Genomic DNA, 15,626 nt, shown 5'->3' with positions numbered 1-15,626 from the left:
GCTCTCCACTACCAACAATTACATCACAAACCGAAGATCAGTGAAGTATTGCGAAGATAATCGAGGTGGAACGAGAACTTAAAGTCTCTGGCTGGTCGATTCACCAATCTCGCTGCTTTTCTCAAGAACTTCGGGCAAAGGAGGAGGAGCTCCAAACAAAGGAGGAGGAGAGCACTACAAAAGAGGCTGGGGCATATGTGAATGCCCATAACGACCTCCTGTCCGAACTAAAGAAGAGTTATCCTGAGGAGGACTTTTCCTGGATGGATAAGCTCATCCCAGCGGTCGAAGAGGATAGCAATAAGGAGCACGAGGGTGAGGAGAGAGAGAGGAATGTAACTGGGGCATAGGGCGGAGAAGACCCCCCTTGCTAATTGACTTGTATATATATATATATATATATATATTTGAAGTGAATTGAAGTCTTTTATGTTCAATTTCTTGATGAGATCGAAAAGCATCCAAATTAAATTGTCTGAGTACTTAATTGATTGAATGCAGTTGAACATTAAACCTGAGAGCGACTATTAATCAAAAGATATCAAATTACCCCAAGAGATCGAAAAAATGTTACACGCAACCATGAGATCAGATGGAGCCATGATCAAATATCAGATGGAACTTTAGAATATTAGAATTGCAAAGAACAATGACTTGAACTTTTAAGGTCGGAACCATTATTAGATTGAATAAAAACTTTAACTTCATTTTGAGGAATATCTAGGCAATTCGAGCGATAAGCTCGATCACAACATTAGTCAAATGGAATTTTGTGATATTTGTACATAGAGAGATCGGAGAACAACAGCAGGCAAGATTGGATGGTCTGGAGATCCAATATTGACTCGAACTCATCTGATAAAGACCAAGGGATCGGAAAGTAATCTAACATGAGCGTGAGATTGATTTGTTGCAGAGACGAGCCCTTGGTGAGTTCGGAAAAACTACCTGTGATCGGGACATTGGTCGATAATGGATAATAAAGTTTCGATTTTAAAAGAACCTTGCCTTCGAAGGTCGACCAAAATACGGTGTCTACAGCTGCCCCTCTTTGCATAATTTCTATTAAAGAGAATGAAATTCTCTTTTATAGGAATCATGTAAAGATTTAGAACGATATTTTGGGCGGTTGGGATATTAGAACCAAAGATCAATAAGAAATTAAATGATGAAAATTAAAATCAACTTGGGTATTGAACCCAGAGGTTGATGACAAGAAATTAAATGCTGAAATTAAAATCAACTTGGATCTTAAACCCAGAGGTTGATGATAGGAAATTAAATGCTGAAAATTAAAATCAACTTAGATCTTGAATCCAGAGGTTGATGACAGGAAATTAAAATGCTGAAAATTAAAATCAACTTGGATCTTGAATCCAGAGGTTGATGACAGGAAATTAAAATGCCGAAAATTAAAATCAACTTGGATCTTGAATCCAGAGGTTGATGACAGGAAATTAAAATGCTGAAAATTAAAATCAACTTGGATCTTGAACCCATATGTTGATAACAGGAAATTAAATACTAAAAATTAAAATCAACTTGGATCTTGAACCCATAGATTGATAATAGAAAATTAAATACTGAAACTTAAAATCAACTTGGATCTTGAATCCAGAGGTTGATAATAGAAAAATAAATGCTGAAAGTTAAAATCAATTTGAATCTTGAATCCAGAGGTTGATAATAGGAAATTAAATGCTGAAAGTTAAAATCAACTTAGATCTAGAATTCAGAGGTTGATAATAGGAAATTAAATGTTGAAAGTTAAAATCAACTTGGATCTTAAATTCAGAGGTTGATAATAGGAAAATAAATGTTGAAAATTAAAATAAACTTGGATCTTGAACCCAGAAGTTGATAATAGGAAAATAAAATCAACTAAGAGGTTGAGGGTATGAAATGTTGTGTTTGTACCTTTAATGATCACAAAGCAAACCTGACACATGATGTTCCTCCAATCAAAGTGTACTTAACAAGGTCCCTAAGATAGATGATTAATAGAGAGATTCAGAATGAGTCCTAAGGCTTGGCCTCCAATTTCCTCCTTTTACTCACATTTCAGGATGCCCTTTCGGGTTTTTCACTCCTTACTCATTTTGCAGAAAGCGCCCTTGCGGGTTTTCACCCTCTTTCACACATTTTGCTAGGAGCGCCCCTTCGGGTTTTCACTCCTACATTTTTTTTTTTTGCCAATAACCCGGCCATCTTTTATCCCCTGCAAATCTCATAGCAAAGTATATGAGGTTACCAATATTCAAATCCTGATCTTATAATAAAGTTTTAACGAATTAATGGAGCATAAATCAAGGTATAAAAAAAAAACAGATTAGAGTGAAGGAATAATTTTATTATGGCTTAAAAACAAAGGTACAATTTCAAAGGAAAAAGGTACAAGAATAGATCTCACAAATTCCTTTTAGCTAACTTTGAACTCCCTTAACTGCCACCATTTCAACTAATCTTCCGACGACCATTCATGCTGTGGTGACTTATTACCTCTTCTGGTCTCAGGCCCCCTTCCTTATTTCTCCGTTTTCTGGTCCTAGGAGCGCCCTTTTAGGTTTTCACCCCTTACTCATTTTGTAGAAAGTGCCCTTGTGGGTTTTCGCCCTCTTTCACACATTTTGCTAGGAGCGCCCTTTCTGATTTTCACTCCTACATCATTTTTTTTTAGGCATAATATCTTTTTACAGCATCTGCATTTACAGATCTTGGGAATTCTTCCCTATCCATATGAGTCAAGATCAGTGCACTGCTAGAAAATACTTTTTTAACCACATAGGGTCCCTCGTAAAGTGGTAACCATTTGCCCCGAGGATCATTTTGATTTGGGGGGATCTTTTTCAAAACCAGATCTCTCGATTAGAATTCCCGCGGGCGAACGCCTTTATTAAATGCTTTAGCCATTCTCCTTTGATATAATTGGCCATGACACACCGCTGTTAGTCTTCTCTCATCTATTAAATTCAGATGATCTAGCCTCGATTGAATCCATTCTGACTCGTCGAGTCCCGACTCTTTTAGAATTCTCAGGGAGGGAATTTCCACCTCTATAGGTAGAACAACTTCCATTCCGTAGACCAATGAATATGGAGTTGCCCCAGTCGATGTCCTTATAGAGGTCTGATAAGCATGAAAGGCAAAGGAAAGTATATCATGCCAATCTTTATAAGTGACGGTCATTTTCCTGATTATTCTCTTGAGATTTTTATTAGCAGCTTCTACCGCTCCGTTCATTTGGAGACGGTATGGTGATGAATTGAGATGCCGGATTTTGTACTGGTCACATAAATTTTGGATCTTTGGGCCATTCAGATTCTTAGCATTATCGGTGAAAATCTCACTAGAAAGGCCATATTGGCAGATAACATTATTCTTGAAAAATTTGAGGAATGTATTTTGCGTGATATGAGCAAATGATGTTACCTCAACCCATTTGGAAAAGTAGTCAATAGCCATCAAGATGAACCTGTGCCCATTGGATGCTTTGGGATTAATAGGACCGATTACATCGATGCCCCACATTGCAAAAGGCCAAGGTGAGACAAGATTAAAAAACTGATGAGGTGGGACATTTATCGGATCAGCATAAATTTGACATTTATGACACTTCCGAAAGTACTCAATGCGGTCTTTTTACAAAGTAGCCCAGAAGTATCCTCGTCTCATGATTTGCTTGGCCATCATATGCCCATTGGTGTAAGTAGCACAATTCCCCTCACGAGTTTCAAAAAGGATCCTCCTTGCTTTTTTTGCATCCACGCACCTCAACAATTCACCATTGGAGCTCCTTTTGTACAAAATTTCATCACTGGGGAAGTATCCTAGTGCTAATCTTCTTATCATTCTTCTTTCATTTTTGCTTGCCCCGAGAGGGTATTCCCTGGTTTTGATATAGACCTGGATGTCATGATACCAGGGTTTACCATTTATTTCTTCTTCGAGCATGAAGCAGTACGCCGACTCACTCTTTGCTTTAATTTGTAACACCTGTGTCGTCTGTCCTTCTTCCATCTGAGTCATGATAGCTAGAGTGGCTAAGGCATTAGAAAATTGGTTCTTTTCATGGTTGAGGTAAGTGACGGAAATCTCTTCGAATTTCTTAATCAATTCTAGGAGACACTTTTAATACGGGACTAGTTTTGGGTCTTTAGTTTGCCATTCCCCTTTAACTTGGTAAATGATCAAGGTCGGATCTCCATACACCTTTAATTTCTTGATCTTCATTTTGATGGCAGCTTGTAAACCTATCACACAGGCTTCATATTCTGCAACATTGTTGGTGCAGTTGAACCTTAGCTTGATAGCTATTGGGAAGTATTTTCCATTTGGGGACATCAAAACTACTGCAATCCCATTACCTGACAAATTGACTGCTCCATCGAGATACATTTCCCATACGTCATTCGGTTCTTTGTTATCACTGCTGACTTCATTAATATACTCATCAGGGAATTCGAAATCCAAGGCTTCATAATGCTGCATCGGGTTTTCTGCTAGGAGATCAGTAATCACTTTTCCTTTCACTGCCTTTCTAGTCATGTAGACAATGTCATATGTAGAAAGTATGACTGCCATTTTGCTATCCTCTTTGGCATGAACAAAGCTTTCAAATACATACTTGATTGGGTCCATTCGATTCGCTTTTCCAGAAACTATGCACCTCCTTTTGTCTTTGGGGATGGCATTTCTTGAATGGCTCGAACTTTGTCCGGATCTACTTCTATTCCCTTCTCGCTATTATGAATCCCAATAGCTTACTGCACTGGCGCCAAACACACACTTAGTCGGGTTCAGCTTCAGTTGATACTTCCTGGGACTTTCGAACACCTTTCTCAACACCTGTACATGACTTTCTGCCCCTCTGGATTTGATGATCATATCATCCACTTACACTTCTACTTCTTTGTGCATCATGTCATGGAATAATGTGATCATGGCGCGTTGGTAGGTAGCTCCGGCATTCTTTAATCCAAAGGGCATCACTAGATAGCAAAATACCCCCCACTAGGTGATAAAAGCAGTTTTGTCTTTGTCCTCCTCATCCATGGGGATTTGGTTATACCCCGATGCCCCGTCGATACATGAACATCTTCCCAGCCCTACAGCATTTTCTATCAGCACATCTATGTGTGGGAGAGGAAAATCATCCTTCAAGCTTGCCTTATTGAGATCCCTGTAATCAACACATGCCCTTACTGTTCCATCCTTCTTCATTATAGGGACAACATTAGCTATCCACTAAGGGTATTTCACCACTTCTAGGAATCTACATCATACTACTTTTTGACTTCATCCCTAACTTTGAGCAGCGTGTCGAGGTTCATTCTTCTCAACTTCTATTTTATCAAATCGCCTCAGAATCATAGGGATTTTATGCATTACTATCTGAGGATCCAATCCTCTCATGTCATCATAGCTCCACAAGAATACATCAATGAATTCCTTGAGCAAACTGACCATACTCTATAATTCTCCGTTATTCACGACCTTAAGTTCCCTCTTCATTTCCACAGTCCCTAGATTTATGGTGTGCATTTTATCCCCACAAGGCACCAGGGAAGGTTTATCTCTTTCGCCCTATTCTTCTACAGACTCTTCTTCGGAATCACTCGAACCAATGGCAGTTATGGGAGTTTCAAAGTTAACATATGGAGTTTCAGAGTCAATTGAATTATTAAGTCTGGATTGGTCAATGGTTTTGGAGAAATGAAAGTGGAGTATATTAAAAAAATGGATTTTAATGGCGAAAGGAAAAGAGAATTGGACACAAAATGCGCTATTAATTTATTAATACTTCTATCATAAAAAAAAGGGTCCATTTACAGCATTACACTTGTCACCATAGACAGAATGATCAAGTGTTGATAACAAAATGTAGTTTACTCGAGATTAAGCACAGGGATATCTTCTGCTTCCCAATTATCAAGCTTTTGTCCTTCAGCGTTTGGTGAAATCAGTGCCTCGGACATGGAGTCTAGCTGTATGACATTGATGGATGGTTATAAAGGAGACTATTCACTTTCTTCTAGATTCTCGATGATTGGTTTAGTGAAAACATTTTTGATTTTCAGGACAACTTTCACTTTCCCGAATGTTCTGTCAAACATTTGAGCCCTTAGCATATTCCTCATCCAGAATCTTCTATCCACTAAAGCATCTTCTTCATAACCCAAGCCAAGGCGACTGATCTTCTGAATAGTCGGTACAAGTTCGATAATCCCCTGTAATGCGCTGCCTAATCCCTTGCCTTTTTCATAGCCACTCTTCAACATCACCTTTGCAACCATTGTCACAGCTCCTTCATCCTTCGGAGTAGTTCCTTATAACTCCAGTGCTTGGAAAGAACTTTCCAAGGATCTTTTGGTTATTTCCACATAAGGAACCGATTGAGGCTTAGTGACTAGCATGGCTTCCTCCCCTCTTACTATGATGATTTTGCCGCTCATGATGTATTTGATCCTCTAATGCAAAGTTGAAGGTATCGCATTTATCGAATGGATCCAGGGTCTCCCCAACAACATGGTGTATGCTGGCTCAATATCCATTACTTGGAACGTAATGTTAAAAGTGCATGCCCCGATCTGAAGTGGCAAATCAATGTCCCCTAGTACCTTTCTCTTTGTACCATCAAAGGCTCTTACTACCATGGCACTTTGGAGCATGGCTGATGGATCAACAGGTAGTTTTGCCAAGGTGGCATTAGGCAAGACATTGAGGGCAAATCCATTATCAATCAGAACTTTAGTGACTATGCATCCCTTACACTTGACTGTCACATGTAGAGCTTTGGTAAGCTTCAAGCCAGCCGAGTCTACTTCATCTTCCGAGAAAGTGACAAAATTGGATGCCTGAATTTGCCCAACTATTTTCTCAGATTGCCCCGGTGTGATATCGGGGGTCACAAAGGTCTGGTCCAGAACTTTTGCAAGGCATGGTGATGCACTTCCGAGCTTAAAATCAATTACAGTAAGGAAATTCGAGCGGGTGTCTTTCCTAATTGCTCGATGATGTCATATTCACTTTGTTTCATGATCTGTAATAGCAGTTCCTCTTCTTCTTTCTTTTCACTAGGTTCCCCTTTCTCAACCCTTACAGCCCCTTCCTCCATATTTTCTTGTGGCTCTCCCATTTTTACTTTCCCCTTCTTCTTTTCTGCTTCATCATTTTCGTAACATCTCCCACTCCTGGTTATAAATTCTACTTCTTGATCTTGTGGGAGCGAGTTACTAGTTGTGACAGGTTTTAGGTTTGGTTGGGAAGTAATATTGTTAGAGGGTCCTGTATAGGTCATCTTGAAATGCTCATGTGGGGTGAAGCATGGCTTAGGAGAGGTGATGGGTTGAGTGTAGGTATGGTTGAGGGTAGGAATTGAAGTGCTACTGGATGCATTCTGAGTAAACACTTGGAGATTGTAATTCCAAGGCATTGTATGGGTATTAGTGACTGGGAGTTGAGGTGGGGTTCGGATGATCGTTATTGGTGGTACTAGTGGTGTTGGTGTGTTAGGAGCAGAAAAGACTATTCTTGGATTGGGGTTAGAGGCATCTCGGCCAAACCTGGCTGTGTTCACTTCATCCTTTATCCTCGACCTCCGCTGATATCTCAAAATTTTGAGTGATAGCATTCTCCGAACTTCCTGCCTAAATTCATCACAATTGTGCAACTCATGATCGGTCGCTCCTGCGTGGTAGGGGCATCTTGAATTATGCTGATTACTTCCCGACCCAAATCCCTGTGGGCATAGATATCCCTCTCTTACCGTAATTACAAAAATCTCCTTGAAATGCAGAATTAGCCGATTTACCTCCAACATTGATCTTTCATCCCAAGGTTATATCACATTCACACCATTGCCTGTACCATGATTAGGTAATGGGTTTGAAGTGACGTTGGGAAGAGAGCCATTTCCCTCAATTTTTAACCATTCGTTTCTAATCAAGGCCTGTACTCTTTCCAGAAGAGCTCCACAAGTATCGCTTGAATGCCCCACTGCCCCACCATGATATTTGCATCGGGCATTAGCATCATACCACGTAGGATATGGTGGCTAAACCAGGTCAAGGGGGATGGGCACTATCTGATTTATACCCAATAGGTATCGGTAAATTTCACTGAGCGAAAAGGGGAGAGGCAGATCAAGATTCCTTGGTGGTCTTGGGTTGGTTTGAGGAGCAGGTAGTCTTAACTGAATAGGTTGAGCAGGAGGTTTGGGGTGGTAAGCAGCTTGAGGTGGATATTGTGGGCGAGGGTGAGGATAATTTGAAAAAGGGGGCAGAACATTTGCTATTATTGGACCCTGAATTGGAGGGTATGGTCGAAAGTTATTTTGAGGGAGTGGTGGTTGAGCTTGTCTGGTGATAGAGTGTACATCACCTTTCTTCTTTTTCCTGAAACTAGCAGTTTTCTTTGCAGGGTTTTCTCCAGTCAATTCCTGTAACCTTTCTAACCTGAGGTTAGCTTCAATTCTTTCGCCAGCCTGGATAATGTCGGAAAAGCTATTGGACGTATTTCCGATCATTAAATTGAAATATGGGGCCTTCAGGGTTTCGATGAATAGAGAGTAAAGCTCATTATCAGTAATTGGAGGATATACCTCAATTGCCTTCTCACTCCATCTCTGTGCATATTCCTTAAAGCTCTCCTTCTCCTTCTGCAGTAGATTTTGAAGGTCTCTTCGTGTCGAGGCAACATCGTAAATGAATTTGTACTGCTTGAGCAAAGCATCAGCCAAATCTTTCCAAGAGAGTAGTTTTCTCCTATCCAGCTGTATGCACCATTGTAAAGCTGCCCCGAAGAGGCTTTCATGAAAGAAATGGACTAGAAGTCTGTCATCTTTCATGAGGCTGAACATTTTGGCTATGTAAGTGGCCAAATGGATGCGAGGATCTAAATTTCTAGTATATTTGTCAAAGTCTGAGACTTTAAACTTAGGTGGTACCACTACATCCGATACTAATCTCAGTGAAGATACATCAACTGAGCCATACATGTTCAGACCTTCTATAGCTCTTAGTCTTTCCTCTAGAGCAGACAAATTCTCATTTTCTTTTTCCTTATTTTCACCCCCTGCTACATAAGCCATGCCTCTGGTTGGGAAATTAATTACAGGGTAAACTGAAGGGATTGGTATGGAAGGGTGAAATTCGGCGTTTGAGACAGTCGGATGATAAGAAATGGGTAAGTATTATTTGGGAATGTTGGACTGACAGTGATTGTCGGATCAGGAATAGGGGCTTGAAAAGTAAAAGAGGTTGAAGCTTGATGGGAATCAACCATCGTTGTGAGTGGGGGAATTACTAGTAGATTTGATTCTGGTGTAGGTCGAATGGTTTCTTTACTCTGGAACATCTCCCTCATTAGTTTCATCAACTCTGAGACTTGGTCTCTCAATTTCGAAACTTGTTCTTATAGGTTCTGCACTTGTTCTTGATCTTCCATTATCTTCTTTGCTCGGGACCTTGTTAAGTACACTCTTTTTGGTTAAACTACTTACTCGATCGGGTTTGCTTTGTTTGAAGCAATGTTCATTTCCTGTGGAAAGTTTTTTATTAGTTTTAAATTTTGTTAGAGTTAAAGATCCTAACTAGACAAAGGATACAGTGGCAGATGATTGCCAAAATGGAGTCTGCAGAAGGCGAATTGTGTCAACTTTATCATGGCATCACTCGATAGTCCAACAGTGAATGACGGGATCGTATGCATGTCTATGATACTTGTCTATATGACTCATTCGTCTTTCCATATAACCCTAACGAGGATAGTTTCCACGGGAGTTACACTATTCATTCATATTTTGCTAAACATGGTTCAAACAATTCATTAACAATATGTTCATACATAGCATTTTTTGCTATTGCTTAGGTTCAGGAAGACTCTTTAAAATACAATGACATCTTTTGAGGCACTCATAGAGTCTTTCTTCTTATCTAGTAGGATTGAATGTCTTCAAGGTGTACTCAGATTCTGGCAGTAGTTCTTGTTTCTCTTGTGCTATCATTCTTTTTAACTGGTTAACATTTTCTCTCAGCTCTTGATGAAGGGTTGCTTGCCTTTCTTTTTCTTTCCTTTCTTTGGCACATTCTTTCAAAATGTCATTAATAAGTTGTGCCTGCTCCTTCAATTCAAGCTTCTTCTTTTTGCTTTCCTGTTTATATTCTTCCATAAGTATTTCCTGATATTCCAGTTTCTCCTGTAATTTGCCATCTGGACTCCTGCCTCTCTCACTGCACTTTGAAGTGAGGTCTTTTCTTTCTCCCACTGTATTTCCTGTCCCTCAAATTCTACTTTTCCTGCTATTACTTCTTCCCTGAGCCTTTTTACCTCATTTTTCAGGAGTTGCTATTGGTCTTCCAACTGCCTTATACGTTCTTACAATTGCTGGTTCTCAGCGCTCGAATTCTGTAGAGAGCTGACCAACTTGGCACTAACTTTTTCTGAAAGAACTTCTCGATGAGGGGTGCTTCCCTTAGGCTCTGCTAGTTCGGAAACTTGATATCCCTGGTCTCTGCTTGTTCTCCATCTGAGATAATCTTTTATGGTGCTTGGCTCTTTAGGTGACTGTTCAATCATGGTGACCTTTTCCTAGGATTTGCAAAATGCTTTCAGTTCTGCCTCTCTGCTGGGTTCATGATAGAAATGAGCTTGATGAAACCCTTCAACATTGGGCGTGAACTGGGTTGAATCAAATTGCCTCATTACCAAAGCTGGGATGTAACTTGTGCACCCGGTCAGTCCTATCAAAAGTACCAAGTGATTATCCCCTATATTGAACAAAATGGGCTGGCCCATAGTCCATAACTTCCTCTAGCAATAGTTGTGACTGTTGAAGCTTAGAATCTGCTCTTGCCATTGTAGTTCATTCTTTGAACTTATTGCCAATTTAGCCATCTTTTCGATGAGAGGCTGGTCGGGATACCAAGTTAATCCCTTAGTTTCCAAAGGACAGATGTGGTTGAGGATCCAAAGATGTAGTAATTGGGAACAACAATTGATGATTCCTTTACCCTATCGTCAGCAATACATTAGAGTAAAAAATGTCTCCGCTAGGATGGCAGGTATTGGATTGACATTTTGCTTCTCTACCACCCAAAACAACTCCGTGACGCTGTAAGTTATAACTCCCAAAGGCTCAGGAAACAAGATCAGGCTGTAAATTCCCAAAGCTAGTGCCAATGAAGCCTGTTTCCATTGGTTGCTCTGAATATGCATATCCAAATGCTTTTTGATGTAAGTCCAATACCACCCATGTGTGCTTCCCTTGACGGTTTCCTTTGCCTTTTCTTCCTTTGCAGAGATTCCAAGTATATGCAAGAACCGTTTCCAGGTCTGCCTATGCTCGAGGTGTATATAAATCCGATTCTGCGCCACATAAGGGATTTCTAGCAGTGCCTGATATTTCTCTATAGTGGGAATTGTATCAATATCGTTGAAGGAGAACACCATATACCTGGGATTCCAAGTTGATAGCATGGCTTTTAATGCAGGAACTTGTACTCTGACCCGTATCAAAGTTGCAATCCTCCCATAGTTTTTCTCAAACTTTACTTTGACATGATCGGGAAGTGATTTCCAACTGCTGGATAAATCCTTAAGACCAGTCATTTTAACCTCAACCTTACTTGGATCCAATAGAGGTAATGAGCCAATGTCTGCCCCTATGTCATCAATCTGTAGGGACTTTGAACAATGAATTAGTTTAAATCATTGTCTAGCATTTTGTTCCTGCCTTGAAACTCCTTCAGTTGACTGACTCGAGGATGCCATTTTAAAGTTTCTGTTTATCCTTTATAGACTCCAGTTTACAATACCTATAGAGAGTAGGTCAGCAAAATAAACTTAGGTAATTTTGAATTAAGGTGATGATATCTTTACACCTATCAAGGTAGGAAGGTGTACAGATTATCTTATCAACATAATTCAAAATTATCTTTAAATTACATAAGAAAATTAAAAAGTAAACGAGGGAGTGGAGTAAGAGTAATTATGTCTCTTTTGTCCTACGAATAGGGAGAGTCCTAATACCGGGTAAGTACTATCTAATTGGATAGTTCTATCTTACGAGGTAGTTTGCTATGGCTTTCAGCTAATGTGATAGTTTAGGTTGAGTTCTAAAAGCTCAAAGGTTCCAAATTGTCCCTACTGTATACAGCAAGGCCTCATTCCACCACCATAATACTAACGGGAGAATTCCACGGGTATCACAGTAGATGGAACAAGTTTCAATCTGAGCAGAAGCCTTCACGGATACTAATGGGGTAAAACCCATGGGTACCGCTACATGACTCCCTCCTATTCCCTAAAAGGGTAAGAAAGCCCAGGTATAGGGCTGAAGTGTGTGAGGACATCGTGTAAGTAATCATTATGTAAAGGGACATATTTACCTCTTCCCTATATGGGGGGAGTTTTAGACGAAGATTGCTGTAATAAATAAGATAATCAAAATAAGCAAAATGGTTAGAGAGAATAACAATAATCAATATATTAAGACTTTTGACTTTTGTAAGTTAAGCCCCTTAATTACGGTTTTACATGAACATAAAATTAAATCTGCTTTTGGACCTCTAAACTAGGGTTAAGGTGATAAATCCCCAGTGGAGTCGCCAAGCTATTGCAAGGGTTTTGATATTTTCTCTATTAATTTTCCTTTTTATTTTGTGAAAATGGGTGGTACCAAGGGTCAGAGAGCTGTGAGCCCGCCTTTCATCCATATTTCGTGGACCTCAGAAGAAGGCGACGTGATTAGACCAAGCGGACGATCCAACACAGCCATCATTCCATTTACTGGTCTAGCTACCAGACCGAAGCAAGGAATGTCTTCGAGAAAGGAGAACCTGCCAGTTGATGAACTACCATCAGTCCTTAGAGAAACTGATCTCCAATCCATAAGTCAAGAATACAATTTGCGGATCAACTCTTTTGAACTTATCAGATGCCATGGCGATCTTTGGGTCGATCACTTCTTTAAAGAAGGTGATCTCATCATAATGTATGAGGAGTAGCTGAAGTTTGGGCTCCGTTTTCCCTTGGATGGATTTTACAAAGCCGTCCTAAAATTCCACCATGTCTCAGTAGCTCAAGTGCATCCGAACTCCTGGCGGACTTTAGTAGCCTTCAGAGGTCTTTGCCGAGCCAAGAGACTGGAGCCCATGGTTTGGGTCTTTGCCGAGCTGCATAGTCTTGCCCGAAGAAAGGATGATGAATTTTGGTTCTTTCAGGCAAAGTCGAACTGCGGGCTTTTCATCGATCTCCCTTCTTTGCTGAAGAACTAAAAGGATCGATTTTTCATCCTTAGGAGCAAGGATCGAAATGGCTTTGAGGGGATCCCACGTAATTGGAATTATTTGGTCCCCCAAGTCCCTAAGAAGCTTACTTTAAAATAAAGACGAAGATGCCATGGTGAAAGAACTAAAAACTCAGGCAGCTACCCATAAATATTCATGCTTAGATGCAGTCATGGCCGAACTGAAATGATGGATGATGCGGCTGATCTCCCATGAAGATTACGAGCTTCAGCTTTCTGACCTCGATCCTGCTATCGGTACAATCCAGATCTCTAGTCTCTCAATCTTAGCGAACTCACTGACTTCTTCTTTATACAGGTATGGCGAGTGGTGATGCTTCCAAAGAGAGCCACAAGCGAAAGAGGGAGGTCTCTCGAAAGGTATGAGTGATGAAAAAGGCCACTGCCACCGCTGTTCAGACACCTCGACGAGACTTGGTAGAAGTTTCGAGCTCCCTTCCTTGACCTTAGGAGCAGCCAACCTCTGAAATAGTGTCATCATCTCTCCACCTCAGTAGATTGAATGTCCACCCCCTCTGATCTCTTCTAATGTAGAAAGGGAGTCTTCTGGCCCTACGGTTAGAACGCTCTCCCGAGGAGCTCAACTTTTTATCGAATCGATGGAAAGAAACTACTCTACCCGAGGGAATCCTGGTCTAGCTAAGTTCATGGGCACTTCCATCTGCTTCCAAGAAGATCGAAACCGGTTGCCTGAGGAAAGTATTGATGATATTCTAACTCAGACAATGAGTTTGGGCTTGGAGGCTATTGCAAACCAACACGTGATCAGAGAAAAAGCCCATGTCTTAAGGACGAAGATTCTTAAGGTGGTCTAAGATGCATCAACTGCAAAGGCTCAGCTCTCTACTACCAATGATTACATCGTCAAACTGGAAGATCGGGTGAAGTATTACGAAGAGAGGATAACTAAAGTGGAGCGAGAACTTGAAGTCTCTCAGACTGGTCGATCTACCGATCTCGCTCATTTTTCTGAGGAACTTCGGGCAAAGTAGGAGGAGCTCCAAGCAAAGGAGGAGGAGAGCACTACAAAAGAGGCTGGGGCATATGTAAACGCCCATAACGACCTCCTGTCCAAACTAAAGAAGCGTTATCCTGAGGATGACTTTTCCTGGATGGATAAGCTCATCCCAGCAGCCGAAGAGGACAGCGATGAGGAGCACGAGGGTGAGGACAGAGAGGGGAATGTAACTAGGGAGCAGGGCAAAGAAGAGTCCCTTGCTAATTGACTTGTATATATTTTTTGTTTTTAAAGTGAATTGAAGTCTTTTGTGTTCAATTCCTTGATGAGATCGGAAAGCATCCAAACCAAATTGTCTGAGTACTTAATTAATTGAATACAGTTGAACATTAAACCTGAGAGCGACTATTAATCAAAAGATATCAAATTACTCCAAGAGATTGGAAAAATGTTACACGCGAACATGAGATCAGACGGAGCCATGATCAAATATCGAACGGAACTTTAGAATATTAGAATTGTAAAGATTTGACACTGACTTGAACTTTTAAGGTCAGAACCATTATTAGACTGGATAAAAACCTTAACTTCATTTTGAAGAATATCTGGGCAATTCGAGCAAGAAACCCGATCACAACATTAGTCAAATGGAATTTTGTGATATTTGTACATAGAGAGATCGGAGAACAATAGCAGGCAAGATTGGATGGTCCGAAGATCCAATATTGACTCGAACTCATCTGATAAAGACCAAGGGATCGAAAAGCAATCTAACTTGAGTGTGAGATCGATTTGTTCCAGAGACGAGCCATTGGTGAGTTTGGAAAAGCTACTTGTGATCGGGACATCTGTCAAGAACGGATAATAAAGTTTCGATTTTAAAAGAACCTTGCCTTCGAAGGTCGGCCAAAATATAGTGTCTACAATTCCCATAGTTACACTTCTAATAAAACTGTTTTTGTATAAAATTGGGGAGATCGAGAAATAATCCTTTCCTTGGTAGCCTCGACATTTTTATTAAAAAATTACATGTTCTGATAATTGGTTCGTGGGAGGGTCCTTCCTAGAACCACGAACCTTATAGTGAGACCTGATGGAGAGTCTTTCTCAAGGTCCTCATACTTATATTGCTAAGGGGAGACTCCTCCCTTCAGTTTGGTTTAGTCAAATGAAATACCATTATTAAGAAATATCAAACAAGTTAATAAGAAATGATATAGGTAAAGATTTTATGGATAATTATACCGATAATGAGACCTTCGTTCATTAACTGATAGTCCTCATTAATGAAGAGAATTCTCTAGGTTTTCATTAAGACAACCCTTTTAAATTAGAGTCCTAATTAAAAGGAATGAAAATCTA

At 40.2% G+C, this 15,626-nt stretch overlaps 1 protein-coding gene across 1 annotated transcript; it reads right to left on the bottom strand.

The window, feature by feature from the left end:
* Window positions 1-4,128: 4,128 nt before the first annotated feature.
* LOC131179455 (uncharacterized) lies at window positions 4,129-4,638 on the bottom strand. Its single transcript, XM_058146303.1, has one exon. It carries the CDS (start codon window positions 4,636-4,638, stop codon window positions 4,129-4,131), a length of 510 nt encoding a protein of 169 aa, XP_058002286.1.
* Window positions 4,639-15,626: the final 10,988 nt, after the last annotated feature.

This window comes from Hevea brasiliensis, chromosome 4 (genome assembly GCF_030052815.1).
Source record: "Hevea brasiliensis isolate MT/VB/25A 57/8 chromosome 4, ASM3005281v1, whole genome shotgun sequence".
NCBI classification, from domain to species: Eukaryota; Viridiplantae; Streptophyta; class Magnoliopsida; order Malpighiales; family Euphorbiaceae; genus Hevea; species Hevea brasiliensis.
Note: the sequence above shows the minus strand (reverse complement) of the source record. Positions and strands in the feature narration are given on the sequence as shown.